This window comes from Engraulis encrasicolus, chromosome 2 (genome assembly GCF_034702125.1).
Source record: "Engraulis encrasicolus isolate BLACKSEA-1 chromosome 2, IST_EnEncr_1.0, whole genome shotgun sequence".
Lineage (NCBI taxonomy): Eukaryota > Metazoa > Chordata > Actinopteri > Clupeiformes > Engraulidae > Engraulis > Engraulis encrasicolus.
Genome location: NC_085858.1, coordinates 56,037,779 through 56,052,778, shown reverse-complemented (window position 1 = coordinate 56,052,778; position 15,000 = coordinate 56,037,779). Strand labels below are relative to the sequence as shown.

At 45.4% G+C, this 15,000-nt stretch overlaps 1 protein-coding gene across 1 annotated transcript in view; it reads right to left on the bottom strand.

Annotated features, from left to right (window-relative positions):
• Positions 1 to 13,168, bottom strand: part of ldlra (low density lipoprotein receptor a) — a 17,235-nt gene extending 4,067 nt beyond the window's left edge. The window contains exons 1-14 of the mRNA XM_063192498.1: positions 12,875 to 13,168; positions 7,133 to 7,255; positions 6,423 to 6,545; positions 5,476 to 5,850; positions 4,728 to 4,850; positions 4,311 to 4,433; positions 3,324 to 3,443; positions 2,742 to 2,867; positions 2,413 to 2,584; positions 1,975 to 2,202; positions 1,514 to 1,632; positions 1,226 to 1,365; positions 625 to 766; positions 361 to 504 (exon numbers count right to left, since the gene is read on the bottom strand). Of these exons, the coding sequence (XP_063048568.1) occupies positions 361 to 504; positions 625 to 766; positions 1,226 to 1,365; positions 1,514 to 1,632; positions 1,975 to 2,202; positions 2,413 to 2,584; positions 2,742 to 2,867; positions 3,324 to 3,443; positions 4,311 to 4,433; positions 4,728 to 4,850; positions 5,476 to 5,850; positions 6,423 to 6,545; positions 7,133 to 7,255; positions 12,875 to 12,959 (2,143 nt within the window). The 5' untranslated portion in view covers positions 12,960 to 13,168. The remainder of the gene's footprint in view (positions 1 to 360; positions 505 to 624; positions 767 to 1,225; positions 1,366 to 1,513; positions 1,633 to 1,974; positions 2,203 to 2,412; positions 2,585 to 2,741; positions 2,868 to 3,323; positions 3,444 to 4,310; positions 4,434 to 4,727; positions 4,851 to 5,475; positions 5,851 to 6,422; positions 6,546 to 7,132; positions 7,256 to 12,874) is intronic.
• Positions 13,169 to 15,000: the final 1,832 nt, after the last annotated feature.

The window sequence follows — 15,000 nt, the reverse complement described above, 5'->3', positions numbered from 1 at the left end:
CCAAAGATTCACAGGGGGTCGTGGAGCCCTCTTGATTTTAAGGGGTTTAATTTTAAATACCATATGGAGCCCATGTTGAATAAATGACAAAATATTTAACTAATATAGAAGCAACAAAATCTAAGTGCTACATGAATCATTTATTCTATAATTTACCAAATACGAATTGAGGACTAAAATAACTAAAATGAGTTTTTGCAGGAAACAGAGGGTATCATGTGACTCCCTCTCCGGCGGGCGCTCGTACGATTGGGTCACCAAAGCTTACAATAGTAAAAACATGGGTCCCTGGAAAAAAAAAGGTTGGGAATCACTGGCCTAGAACATTTACAGTAGTATGCAATATGTTGGCAAACTCACGTGGAATGCACTTCCTCATGTCCTTGGCTAAGACCAGGTGGTCGGGACAGGCACAGGTGTACTTAGGAGAGTATCTGGACACTTGGGGAGCCGCCAGGCACAGGTACTCACAACCGCCGTTGCTACCTCGACACCAGTTGATCGCTGTGATTGCAGAAAAGTTTGAATCATCAGTATCGCCCTTTGTTTATTACCGTTGTTGGTTAAGTGCCAATGCATTTGCAATTGCTTAATTCAAGTCCTGCTGGACATATGAGTCCATACCAGTGGGTTGCTTAAGTTTGTGGTACAGCACAACGTCCTCCGGTGATGTCAGGTGCTCTGCCACAGGTGTGATGTCCCCACCAGTGACACGGTTGGCACTCAGGATGGCATTCTGGCTGACATCCGTCCAGAAGATTTTCTCCTGATGTCAAAAGGAACAAAGACAAAATGTCAAGGGGTTCAGCTAGACAACACACACTCAGGGCAGTCAGTTGTTGAGAAGAGTGCCCCATGAGTTGGTTGAGTGGAAGATCATCCATTACCCTTGCCTGGTTCACACCAGACCACATCACAAGTGAAATGTGGTCTGGAGACCATCTACTGAACTTCTCGTAGGCGAGGTGTGGTTTACGATTTCCAACAGGTGTTTTTTGCCCGTATATGTAGGCCATAGCCAATCGTGTATTCAAACAAACTTAAGGCTTATTTGTCGAGGAATAGGCGTCAACATCTTTCCACCCCTCCCTGCTCTCGGATTGGCTCCCTACCTCAAGCTAGCGCTTTGGGACGAGCTTCCATGCTCTCTCTCTTTCAGAATGGAAGGTTCTGCAAAGTAGGCCTATCATGGGACTTTCCAGGCCACCATTTCCCAGTTCCTCACCTCAAACACAGTGACGCTGAGGGGATGGGCGAGCCGCTGCTGGTCTATGATGAGGGTGCGGCGGCTACCTCCCTGGACATCAACGCTGGAGAGGGTGTGCAGCTTTGAGTCAACCCAGTACAGACGCTGGTTCAGCAAGTCTAAGAAAGGGAAAGGAGTGTGAGAGAGAGAGAGAGGTTGTGATGTCACAATATCGTTTTTTCAATCCGAAATGTCAACTCCACACAATGAATAAGTCAATGTAAAGACAGTGGTGACTGTTTGTTGTCTAGCGGTACAACTACTCACCAAGAGTGATTCCATTTGGCCAGATGATGTTATCCTCCACCAAAGTGACACGGTCCACTCCATTCAAACCTCCCTTTTCTATCTTCGCAGAGTTTCCCCAGTCAGTCCAATACACAAAGCTGGGAAGTGCAAACACAAATGTTACATTCCCACACAGAAGTTAAAAATAAGCAGAGACGGGGAGCTCCTGCCTAACAACTGTCATGTTATGGTTTTGAGTGACCTGCGCTCAAACATATGTTTGCTCTGCCCTGTACCTCAAAGGCAAACTTACAAATGTACACAAACACAAAATATGGAGTGGGAGAATATTACACACTGGACTAAGCTGGAGAGAGTTGACTACGGGTCAATCAAATTGTTCATGGCAAAAGATGGTAGTTGTACTAACCTAGATATTTTTGACTACTTTCAAAACAAATACTGTGAAAACCTGATTTCATATAGGTTTTCAAACTAACTTGCGAATTGGGTCCACCACAATAGCTCGAGGCTTGCCCAGGTCTTCCTTGAACAGGGTTTTGCGACGGTTTCCGTCCACAGTTGCCACGGAGATGGTTCCCCGAAGACTGTCTGTCCAGTAGATGGTCCCATGGATCCAGTCCAGAGCAAGACCTTCAGGTGCATCAATGCCTTCACCAACGACAATGCTATGCGTGGAACTGTCTGATGCGGTGTCCATAGAGGTTCTAAGAAGAGAGGAGACCAATATTGAGGTCAGGGTGAAGGTCAAAGTATCTTTCTTTTCTACCAGGCTCAATATTGTTTTGAAATGAACAAAAAAGACTCACAGTTACACAGTAAAAGCATTAAGCTGCTTTGGATTTGCAATATTTGCAATATTTAATGACATGAGCGACAGTGGGGAGTGGACAGTGGCAAGATGGTATTTGCAGTACCTGTAGATTTTCTTCTGGGAAATGTCAGACCAGAAAATGTCCTTGGAGGCCACATTCATATCCAGAGCCACCGCGTTCTTCAGGCCAGGAATGACACGGACATACTCGCTCTTATCCAGCGTCATCTTCCTCACCTCATGTCGGTTAGTGAAGAACAAATAGGCCACCGTACCTGGCGGATAGCAAAACACAAACAGTGGTCAAAGGCTTTGTGAGATGTTTAAAAAAAATATATATATATATTCCTCTCATCACTGTAAAGGTTTAGATGCTGGCAGCCGTTACAGTGAATGGGTCACGCAATATGAAAGATTTGGGGCGCCACCTACCAATGGATTTGCAGGCCTTGGTGGAAGGGTCGACCTGGTATCCCTCTTGGCACTCACACTTGTAGCTGCCGATCTGATTGATGCACGTTTGGCTACAAATGTCTGGGTTGGCACACTCGTCAATATCTGCACAAATACAGTCAGGAGAAAAACAAATAAGCAGGGGGCATGGTTACATTTCACTTACTGAAATCCAGTGCCAGGGAACCTTGCTGCAATAGTTCGATCGTGCTGACAGAGCATGGTTAGAAGAGTACACAAGCATGGCACAGAGGACAGTGTGTGCCTTTTTAAGCTGTAATTCTGCCCAATGAGATTCATCTGAATTCGGAGGAAAAACAAACACAGGGCGATCTGGCCATTTGACACGTGGGCTAAAGTCAGATGTCCACCCTCCTTTTTGTACTGACCAGTGACCTCATTGGAGAAAAATATCTATGATGCTAGATATTTAGTCTTAATCTGTGTCCAACTAAATCAGTTTATTTCACCGAAATTTGACCATTTCTTTGATAAGTATGGTGTTTATACATGTCTGTGTAGGTAGGTGTGTGTGTCTAGGGGGGGATTTGCAGGACTTACCCTCACAGCGTTTGTTATCCACCAAACGGAAACCTGTGGGGCACCTGCACTCAAACCCAATCTTCAGGTCATTGCAAATGTGTGAGCACCCTCCATTGTTGTATAGGCACTCATTAGTATCTGTAAAGTAGAGAAAGAAAAATGCAGTGTCACTTCGCTGTGTGGAAATCAGACAAAAACAAACACACAGACTCAACCATTCCCAGTCCAAAACCCCAAAGTTCAGAGGAACGGACAGGTCATAATCTAGCACTGAATGCAGCCAGTAATTTGAAGTCTCGCCGCAAGTCCATGCATCTCTTAGCCCACACAATGACACTATCATGGTCTGTATGTGGGGCCCGTTGTTTGTTTCCAGAATCTTCCAGAACTGTTTGCTACAGTACATTGTGGGCTGAATTGCAACGCCTGGCATGTATACTGGCCAGAACTGGATCAGGGGTCCTGATATGAACACCGATAAACTGCATCTCTTTTTCCGTCCCCTCTAGCAACGGAGCATATACAGTATACGGTACAAATGGCTGTACTGTAGTCAATCAATGTGATGTGTACTGCTGGGCACCTTACATAATTTCATTTGGGATCAACAGTATATTGTGCTCTACTACTTTGATGTATAGATTTGATGTATAGATTTATGTGCAGGGCATCTGAGTCACATAACGACTTAATTGTTGTTTTGGCAAGCCCTGGGCGTAGCTCTGTAAGACTGTTTATGGAGTCACTGAATAACATGCCTGTATTTGGGATAGTGAGCTATGCAATATCTGTGTGTTTTTTCTTTCTTATTGTACTTCTGTTTTTATTTTTATTTATTTTTTTGCTGTGTGCAATGTTTTTTGATATGTGATATGGATGGATCCCCCTTGGTCTGAAATAAAGAACTGAACTGAACTATCCCTCTCACTGTGATGTGTACTGCTAGGCACCTTACATCATTTCATTTGGGATCAATAGTATATTGTGCTCTACTACGCCACTCACTGCACTCTCGGAGTGGTTCGTCGGACCAGTCCCGGCAGTCGCGTCTCTTGTCGCAGACCTTCTCCATGCTGATGCACTCTCCACTGCGGCACTTGTACCTGGTCGGGGCCTCACATTGGGTGACTGAGAGGACAAAGGTGGGGAGAAACGACTTAAGACACTGGGATATACTAGCACAGGAAACCATGGACTGGTCAATATAGCAGCTCTATGCATATTGAAAAACAATGGTGAGCAATAATTGCAATAATAGTTGTTAGGAGTGTGCGTTCATATCTGGTCTGGTCATTTATGACGTGATTCACACACAAGAGCCGCTAACAAAAAATAGCTAACAGTCGAGAGAGAGAATGAAAACCACTTGTCAGATGAGAAGGCAGAAGAAGAGAAAAAGAAGAAAAGAAAAGAGGAAAGTACCATTAACACAGCCCAGCTCATCACTCATGTCTTTGCAGTCGTAGACGTGATTGCACTGCTTGCTGCCATGGATGCAGGTCCCATCACCACACTGGAACTCGTCTGGCTGGCAGGTCGGCCGTGCTAAAGACAAAGGAGGAGAGTGAGACAAGCATAGTCATTTTCAGGTCATTCTTTTTTCTCCATCCTTAGTTTGCTGTAGTCTTTCCATGGTTTTTATCTACGGCTAAATTACATTACGGTAAAGAAACAGATATCACACAGATCACAACTCATACCCATGACAAACAAAGAATACAGGACCATCATGACAACAAAAGCACACAGTTGGACTCCACTTCCTTCTCCAACTCATTGCGCGTTACGCTTTTAGTTAATCTTTGCCCATATTAAAGCCATAAACTCACTGGAGTTGCTTTCAAATGATTTAATCAGAAAACATCACGATAATAAACAATCAAAGAAAACAGAAGCATCATGCGATCTCAGACACACCATTGGACATCCACTTCATTCTGCAACTCATCAGCCGTTATGCTTCATTTGTTTTTAGTTCATCTTTACCCAATAAAGCCATACAACTCATTGCAGCTTGTTTTTGGCCAGTTTGATCAGAAAGAATAACCATAATAGTACAGCAAAGCACAATACCACCACAATAAAAGAAAGCAGAACCATCATGGGATCTGAAGCACTCCACGTTATTCCCCTACCCGTTATACGTTACGTCATAAACTCGTCAACTCACTGCAGTTGCTTTCATCGGAGCGGTCCAGGCAGTCGTCCCCACCGTCGCACCTCCAGCTCTTGTGGATGCACTCGCCACTGCCGCAGGGGAACTCCTGGGCGGTGCAGCGTCTGGCAGGGGGCCTCGGCTTCGGGCCGCATGTCCCGGGGAGCTCATCCGAGCCGTCGGTGCAGTCGGCGTCCCCATCGCACACCCAGAGACGGGGCACGCAGAGCGAGTTGTTGCAGCGGAAGGAGATGGAGCTGCAGGTGGTGGCCGGGCACGAGGCCTCGTCACTGCCGTCGTCACAGTCGGCGTCATCGTCACACACGAAGGAGGCGGACACGCACTGGCCACTGGCGCAGCGGAACTCGTTGTTGGTGCACTCTTTTGGGGCTGCGAGGAACAGAAAGAGGAGGAGGACAATAACACAGATGCATATAGAAGGTGGTGAGAGAAAAGCAGTGACATAACATAAACTCCAAAGCTAATCTTTATATACAGTAAGTTGAAAAGAGCATGGTCCTTTTAGGTGTTCTAAGCGGTCCCACATGTCTAAATTGAACTCCAGCTAGAATAGTACATTTTTAGGGGGGCTAAGAAGAACAGCGATGAGAAGTACTTTGAAGGAGGAGAAAAATTAAGATTCAAATGGGAGATGGTGAGAAAACAGTGACATAATAAACTCTGAAAGCTCATCTCTATATTGTCTGGACAGAATGTGCTGTTAAGTGTTCTAAACTGCCCCGTGTTGAAATGGAACTCCCACTAAAATAGTAAATTCCAAACTACATACAATCTGTTTTTATCTGACAGAACATGATGTCCAATACTATCTGTTTCCCAGGAAGAACATGGCAGCAACGTCATCAAAACTGAAAGAGTAATAGTAATCTTTGAAAACCAAGGTTAAGATGTAGCCACTTGTGTCAGGTCCAAGGTGGCAGAAGGAGAGGTAGGAGACTCACCACAGCCCTCCTCATCTGCGGCGTTCTCACAGTCAGCTTTGCCGTCACAGCGCCAGAAATTGGGGATACACTGGTTTAGTCGGCCACCACAGTTGAACTCTGTCGGCTTGCATGTTTTGGCCACTGCAAAGAAGGAGAAAGATAGCACTGTGGATTAGACACATAGAGGGCTACTGCTACCGTTTTATTGTCTACTATGTTTATTTATGTTTTATTTTATTATTATTTTTACCTTATGTTTTATCTTAATGTTTTAAATGTTTTTTTGACTCTAATTAATTTCCTTCTTTCTTCCCTGTTTTCCTTTCATTTACATTTGTTAACTTTGTGAAGCACATTGAGTTGCACCTGTGTATGAAATGCGCTATATAAATAAACTTGCCTTGCCTTGCCTTTCTAGATATGCCTCATATGGCTTCTGGTTGTATGCGTAAGTTTGAATTTATGACTGGGATGGATGTATGGATGGATGGATGTATGGATGGATGGATGGATGAATGAATGGATGGATGGATGGATGGATGGATGGATGGATGGATGGATGGATGGATGGATGGATGGATGGATGGATGAGTAATATAATTCTTGTCTTTTTATATAGCACAGTCCTGATGGCTATTGTAAAGTCCTGCGATGAACAGCATAGGCCAGTGCCTGAGACGAGGCTACGAGGAAAAGAGTTCAAGAGTGCCGTAGGCTAGGCTACTCACGGCACACAGCAGGCAGCTCGTCCGTGCCATCTCCACAGTCGTCCGCGCCGTCACATGACCACCTGAAGGGGATGCACTTCCCATTGCCGCACTGGAAGTGCTTGGAGCTGCATGTGTCAGCCTCTGGAAGAAAAATGTGATAAAAAATATTGAATATGGCCATGGCCTCCACAAGTTCCATTCCAGTTAGAACAGATAAGGCAGTTTTTCTTTTTTGAGATTTTTTGGGGCTTTTATGCCTTTATTTGCAACAGGATAGTGAGAGGGAGACAGGACTCGAGTGGGGAGAGACAGCTAGGAAAGGACCGGCAAAGGACCCGGGCCGGGAATCGAACCCGGGTCAGCCGCATGCCGGACGAGTGCCCTATCGCTTGGCCACAGCAGGGCCCAAAAGAGTGTTCTCTAAGGTGGAGCATGTATGGAGAGAAATATTCATCGAAGGTCTGATGGTCCATTTACCATCTACGACCATTGGTTTCCTCGCATGAAGTACGCTATCAGCACAGATATACTGTTATAACATAGGCTACTTTTATGTTATCCCATAGGCTACTTCTATGTTATCTCATAGGCTACTTCTATGTTATCCCATAGGCTACTTCTATGTTATCCCATAGGCTACTTCTATGTTATTCCATAGGCTACTTGTATCAGTTGCCCCTGACATATCTCATTGCATGGCAGCTCAAACACAAATGCATACAATCTCTCGGGCAGCAGGGTGATAAGACAGTGTGGAGTTCAGCCACCCCTGTGCAAACAAGGCAGACGAGGAGGCGTTTAGCGTCCAGCCCTTTCCACTATGACACACATCAACACACAGAGATGTTTACTTCAGGACTGACAATCCCGCTGCTTCACCAAACCATCACGGTCGGACATCTATCTCTGTGTCTTTGTCGCTGTGTCTCCATGTCCCTCTCTCTCTCTCGTTCTCTCTCTCTATCTCTCTCGCTCTCTCTCTCTATCTCTCTCTGTCCATGCACATGTCTGAACGCAACTGCACAGCCCACGGAAAGTCTAGGTGGGGCTGACTCGTGTTGGTTTTGCGGAGATTCAAACGTGAGCCAATATACTATGTGTAATATAAGTGTGTTTGTCTAAGGTGTAAATCTATTTTACATGAGCAGGGAGAAAGGAGGTGGTGGTGACTGGCAGGGTGACCTGTTCTTCAGGTCAGATGCTTTATGTGGGTACCCACATCAAATGTTTCTCCAGGTTTTATTCAAGGGGGTTAAAGAATGTGATGGAAGGCTAAGATAAGGGTATTAAGGATTAGAAGCATGCCTTTTTCCATAACTGTACATACACGAGCAAAAAATTTTGACATGATGTTATGGTGCAGCAAGACATTAAAACATATTCATTGAATGGCAATAAGATAATAAATGCCCTAGGTAGGGTTACCCAATAGTCAGTCCCTCCATAGTAAATACCAGCAAAAATATTTCAAGAGGACCTAACGTCTGTATTTTGCCAAAGTCTCCCAAATGGGTAGAACCATCACTGAAAACAATGAATACGATGACACAGTGATGTGTGCTAAAAGTCAGAAACAGAAAAAAGAAATTAATGCAAATAAGGCAAGCGTATTGTTGCCTTCAAGTTCATCTCAAACCAAGCCCACCAACAAGGCAAGGCTCATCCTATCCCCTCTCCCTGCTTAGCGAGGTGGAAGACCTATACTAGGCCTTCCAGGAAAACACCATGCATGCTTGATGATGATGATGATGATGATGATTATGACATCCCCGTGCTGAGGAGAATGTGTGGGGGGTGGGGGGTGGGGGGGTCGGTGTGTCAATGAGGGCCCAGGCCAGGACACATCACAGCCAGTCACGGTCACCTGTTCCTGACATCCAACGAGAGGGCGGCACACAGCAATCACACCACTCCACCGTCTGCCAACTGGGTCGACTTGCCGTGATGGCCTGGTGCTGCGTAATTACTGGTAGAGAGGGAGGGGCGTAGTACTGCATCTCCTGCCCCCTGTGTCCCCTCTGTGGGCTCTGCCCTGTCAGCTGGCAGCCCAAAGCCAACGCATGATGCCATGCATGAATGAATGGGTGATTGCATAATTGAACGGATGAAGAGGTGTGATGTAAGTGGACGTCCGTAATTGCAGACTGGTTTACATCTCGTCTGATTCTGCAATCAAGGTTTATAGTTTCTCAAGGATAAACAGTCTTAAACTCCAGACTACAAGACCACATTGATTTATAAGGTGGACCATCCAAACTGCACTTGCACCCAAAGTACTTTGACATTTGTCCGGTGGCAGGTAGCCCATCAAAAAAAGACAGAACCCCACAAAGGCCACAAATTTATAGGCTCAAACTACAGTGGGTCAAATCATCCAGTCTTGTACACGTATGTAAACTCTCCTTTCAGCGCTGTGGGCCCCTGTCATCATTCATCATGTGTGTGAATGGGGGAGAGGGAGAGGCAGCTCTCTGTGTGAATGGGGGAGAGGGAGAGGCAGCTCTCTGTGTCTCTAGGTGCCGCCCACCCCTCCTAATGAGCCCCTCCGTCACCAGCTCGCCGGTTACTATGGAGATGAAAGTGGCCTTGACAGCAAGCTTCCTCTCCAAAGCCTTTTTTCTGGCGTGGCGCAAACACGCTCTCTCATTCACCTGTGTTGTGCTCTCTTCGCCGTGTGTCTGTTGATCTGCTCTTCATTAGCTGTTGACAGTCAACGTAACTATAGACCTATAGAGGTTCATCCCTGGCTTCAGTGCTGAGGGAATATATTTTTAGGTGTCCTTAGTTTTAGAGCGCCGTTTGAGCAAACAAGATCCTTAGGGCATTAGCAGCGGTGTTAAAGGCAAGCCGCCCATACGGAGCACCTCCTCCTCTGTTCACCTTTGGAGAACCATGCAGCCTCAAAAACAGTTTTATGTTTATTGTGTAATTGCTGTATCATAACAACATTTCTATGCAAATGCAGAGTCTTAATTTACAGTTTAAGACCAGGTCATTTCAGGTTGTTTGCCCAGTAGATCATGGCATGGCCGGTTAAGGGACGAGCCCTTTATGATATTCAATTCATTCACTGTTATTACCACTCCACCAGAGATTCTTTAAGTATAGAGATATGCCAACATAATAGGTTTCTATGGGCACCTAACGTGACCAGGTTCCGGTCTGCCTAAAGGGGCATGTCATAATGCTCCTAGCATTGAATAGAACAGTCCTCAGGTCTGCCTAGGTCTGCCTAAAGGGGGATTTCCCCCCCAATAATAGAACCCGGAAACAATGGGCCAATGGAACCTCTCTCTCTCTACTCTCTCTGACTCCACTGTGTTTGGATGCAGTACAGTAAGCCACAGCACAGCACAGCACGGCCAACTCTTCATTTCCCCCTCACGAGGACTACACGTGGTGGCTGATTGTGGGCTTGTCTGAGCCCTTCTCAGTGGCTCAGTGTCATGGGCAGATTAGCCCAAGGCCAACTGGAGAGCACGGATGGAGCAGAGAGAAGAAAAAAGAAAGAAAGCGTGGGCTTGTTGTTTCACAAAAATGCACGGCCCCATATGAGTCAGTTATCAATACTGTAGTAATGGAATGACACATGTGTAATGCATCTCTAAATACTCTCTGTAATGTTGTAGAAATGTGATGAAGTTTTCTTTTCAGAGAACTTCCACAGGCGGAGCACTGGCTTGCAAAAATAAGAATAGAAATACAAATAGAAAGCCTCTTATTGTTATTATACTATACTAGTGTAATGAGATTTTAAACCTCCCTACGAGGTGCGCACAGTCCTTGATGGATAAACACAGTCCTCAGTGCAAGTGTACATTCAGAATTGTGACAGCTCTGGGGAAGAAGATGTCCTTCAGTCAGAAAGGAGGGTTTACGAGTCTGCAATAAGCAGCTCGCAGTACTGAATGACAGCTTAACTCCACTACTACGACTGCTGCTCCCTCCCGACTCCGAGCTCCCAGTGTTGTGTCTGTGCAGGCTTGGGCTTCGTTTTACACCAGAGCCTGTCTACTCTACTCTACTCTACTCTACACAAGCCTCCCCTCTCCCTCTGGGGGACCTGACATCTCTTCCTAGAAAGGCGTGACCTGGAGGAATGCACTTCTGCGCAATGTCAAGGTGAAAGGAAACCATATGTGGAGGTTCCCCTCTCAGCCAATCAGGGAAGAGCGCCAGAGTGTGAGACTTGGAATGTTTGGGGGGTCTGTTATGCTTACTGTAGCAGCGAGAGGCTGAGAGAGCGCAGTTGTATCCAGTCACAGTGGAGAAACTACGTGATCTAATAACCTCTTTGGCATGGGGAAGTGTTTGCCTGCCTGCCTGCCTGCCTCGGGAAAACCTAGTGAAGTTTTAAAGATTTGAAACGGTGGTTTCAGTCACCAACTCAAAGACTAGGTAGGCCTACAGGACACAAATAGACCATAATCCCTGGTCACACTTGGTCACATCGAGAAAGCAGATGAGACATGGCATGGGTTTAACTCCCACCATCTGAAGGACATGCACCATATGATGCCACTCAAAGACAAATACTGACTTCATCATGTTGTGTTATTTTGAGTATGCCAGAGGCGGACAACAAGAGGCAACATCCTTCCGAGTGGTTAAGGCATTCAAACAAATTCCCTCTGAACACACAATGGACAATATAAGGACGTGGGCCCACAGTATGCCTTGAACACACAGAGAGAGGCCAGTGCGGCGCTGTCATACAGTGCTGGAAAGAGACAAAGCTCTGTTGTGCTGTCGAATAAATCTTACGGATTTGACCAGTTCCAACACGTTCCTGGCTCTCTGCGTTCATTGCCATGCATAGACACAACTCATCCATTCGCGCAGCTCGTTAGAAAAACAGACGGGTTGACAAATAGCGGGTTGTTTACAAGGAGATGTGAATTTATGCATCTGGAAAGTGGTTGGCGGCTGAGAAATCGCCGTTGCGCATGACGCTCTTGAACATTTATCTTCACAGCGTTGTTGTAATTGTGTGTGCACGCTTCTCAATATCTGGAGGCACTTCTGCATAGGTGATTTCCCTCGTGGGTCTCTCACGCGCGTAAAAGTAGAACTGGTGTAAAGGATCCGCGAGTTAATTGTCAAGAGTTTAGTCACATGACATTCTCATAACATTCCCTTATCTAATCTTTTAGTAAAATGAGGTAGGCTAATTGCCCGTTTCCTACCGCCGGACTAACTGTCACCTGCAACTTCAGTGCGCGCAGGTTTTACAATAGCCTACCTCATGCCTATTGATGATGAAACATGCAAACTTGCTTGAACCTAAATGGGCGTCGCACAAACTCTTGGTGAACTTGAACGAATACAATGCAATTCGTGAATAAAAGTAAAAAATGTGTGGGTTTTTTTTTTTTTACCTCGGGCAAATTGCAAACTGACGACATAGTCTAATAAAAAATATATTTATATTTTGGGGCGAGTTTGACCTACATTCGTAGCCTATACTACCCCTCCCCCACATGCCCGCCCCTAGCTAATAAGATGGGCGCACTTCAGAGAAAACGTGAAATGCATTAATAATTAATTTTCAATGCACAATAACATAACAGATAGTCAGTAAATTTCAGTAGGCAGCATTATCTAGCCTACTTGACGGACCAGATCTGGGGTACTCCATGGAAAGCTATCAAATGTAAATTGTGCAAAACAACGTGGGTGCAGTGAACACAAATTTTCACTTTCCATGTCTTCAGTAGTTTGAAATTGTTCATTGGCAAAAAAATGAGAATTTCTACTTACGTGTTGTCACAGCGTTGATGGCGAAGATCACAAAAAACAGGAGCAAAGCTTGTTCCAACACGTGTGAATGAAATATTAACCGCATTTCCGTTTGAAGTTCGTGCAGTGAAAAAAAAGTTAATTTGGTTTTACTATTTTTATATACAAGTACCTTCTCCAAAGTGTTAAGAGTATGTTTGAGCTTATGATCTAGTCTTTAGAAGCTGTAATACAGCAGGAGTAAATTCTCATCCACAGCTCTTCACGGATGCTCTGTGCGCTCTGTGCACTCTATGCCCAAGGGTTATGTGAGGATGCCGGTAGTGAGTTTGCGTTGTTTGGAAACATCATGGCAATTTGAACGTGGCTGGAAGATGGGCGGGGCGGACCTGGGAAGGGGCGGGAACGGGTGGTGTGAGCTGATTTCTCAAGTAGGCTATACGTTTTCACAACACTAGGGCGTGGTCTTATGGATGGGGCCCCCACAAACCTCACTGTCACAAAATTCAAACAAATAACTTGAATCCCTTCTCTCTCTCTCTCTCTCTCTCTCTCTCTCTCTCTCTCTCTCTCTCTCTCTCTCTCTCTCTCTCTCTCTCTCTCTCTCTCAATGGAAAAATCAACAGTAGTTTATGTTTCTCATCCTCAGGAAATATGAATGAGAAAATATGAATATCTCTCATCATAAATCATATTCTGTGAGGAAACCTACTATGAGCGCAGGGCCCCTCAAATATGTGACTATCATTCCTGTCATAGGTGTGGCCGTGAGAAACACGTGTGCATGCTCCGCAACCCCCATGTTATCATGCTATCATCTCTCAAAGCTAATTAGTCAGTCAGATGGTATTGCCATTAACATGTTATTTCTATTCGATGATGCTAATAATAATTGTGTAATTGTGTAAACATGTTTTCTTTTATGGAACAGGTAGCTTATGTGTAATACACAGGCATCAAGTGTGGAATAAAAAAGGACACACTATTCAATAGTAAAAGTAAAATGTGTGTGTGTGTGTGTGTGTGTGTGTGTGTGTGTGTGTGTGTGTGTGTGTGTGTGTGTGTGTGTGTGTGTGTGTGTGTGTGTGTGTGTGTCGGTGTGTGACAGAGAGAACTCTTATGTTTCATTGGCAAGTTCTAGTTCTACACTCTAGGTCATATAACACGACAAAAACAAACACAGAGAAAGATGGTGTAGAGTGCAAGAAGGAGGTGTGTGTGTGCGTCTTTCTGTGTGTGTGTGTGTGTGTGTGTGTGTGTGTGTGTGTGTGTGTGTGTGTGTGTGTGTGTGTGTGTGTGTGTGTGTGTGTGTGGGGGGGGGGGTCTGTTGTAACTGTTGATACTACACTTGTGAGTTATTGTCCATGCTTGACCCACCACACGCCACCTTCGGAGGGGTCCAGAGTCCGCTCATAAAGAGCTGCAAGGTGTATTTATTTGCACTGCTATCTGAAAATATTCTTCTCGCCGGCAAGGTAACCAGGGGTCAACGCATGGCCATCACGAGGCTTTGAAGGCTACCACCTTCAAAACTTTCACAACCTCATCTCTAGACAATATACACATCGCGCAAAACACTGAGTCATTGTAGTGCGTAGCTTTTCACAAGAAATTTTGTAACGGTATGTCAGAAGGAGGCAGCACGGTCTCCGATCAAGGCCACTGATTTGTTGACAGCGTCATACGATGCCATCCGTCAGCAGCACATGCTCAGTGTTTGTGGTGCTGGCTTAGGCTATATCACTTTTGTAGAATTCGCACAGAAATTGCAAATGTTTTGGGTGCTTTACTCAGGCTGCTTGTTTTAATGTAAAATTGATCCCTCTGAAAACAATGTACACGGTCACGGCGTACACCAGCACGGCTCACTGCCGAACATGTTTGTTTTTCACAGGAAAAGGAAGGAAGCACAATATTTGGGTGTTTTGCTGAACTTTTGGACCGCGCGCCTCTGATAAGTCTTATATTTGTTCACTCCAGTTTTCTCCGTGGGAACGCACTGTTGATTGACTCTGGCCAACGCTGAGGGCAAACAGCAACAGCACCAGCACTAATACACAGCATCCTCACAGACAGACATCAGGATATGCATGACCTGCCTGCGGCACTCTACCTCCCACCATACACGACTGTCTAACCCCCCCCCC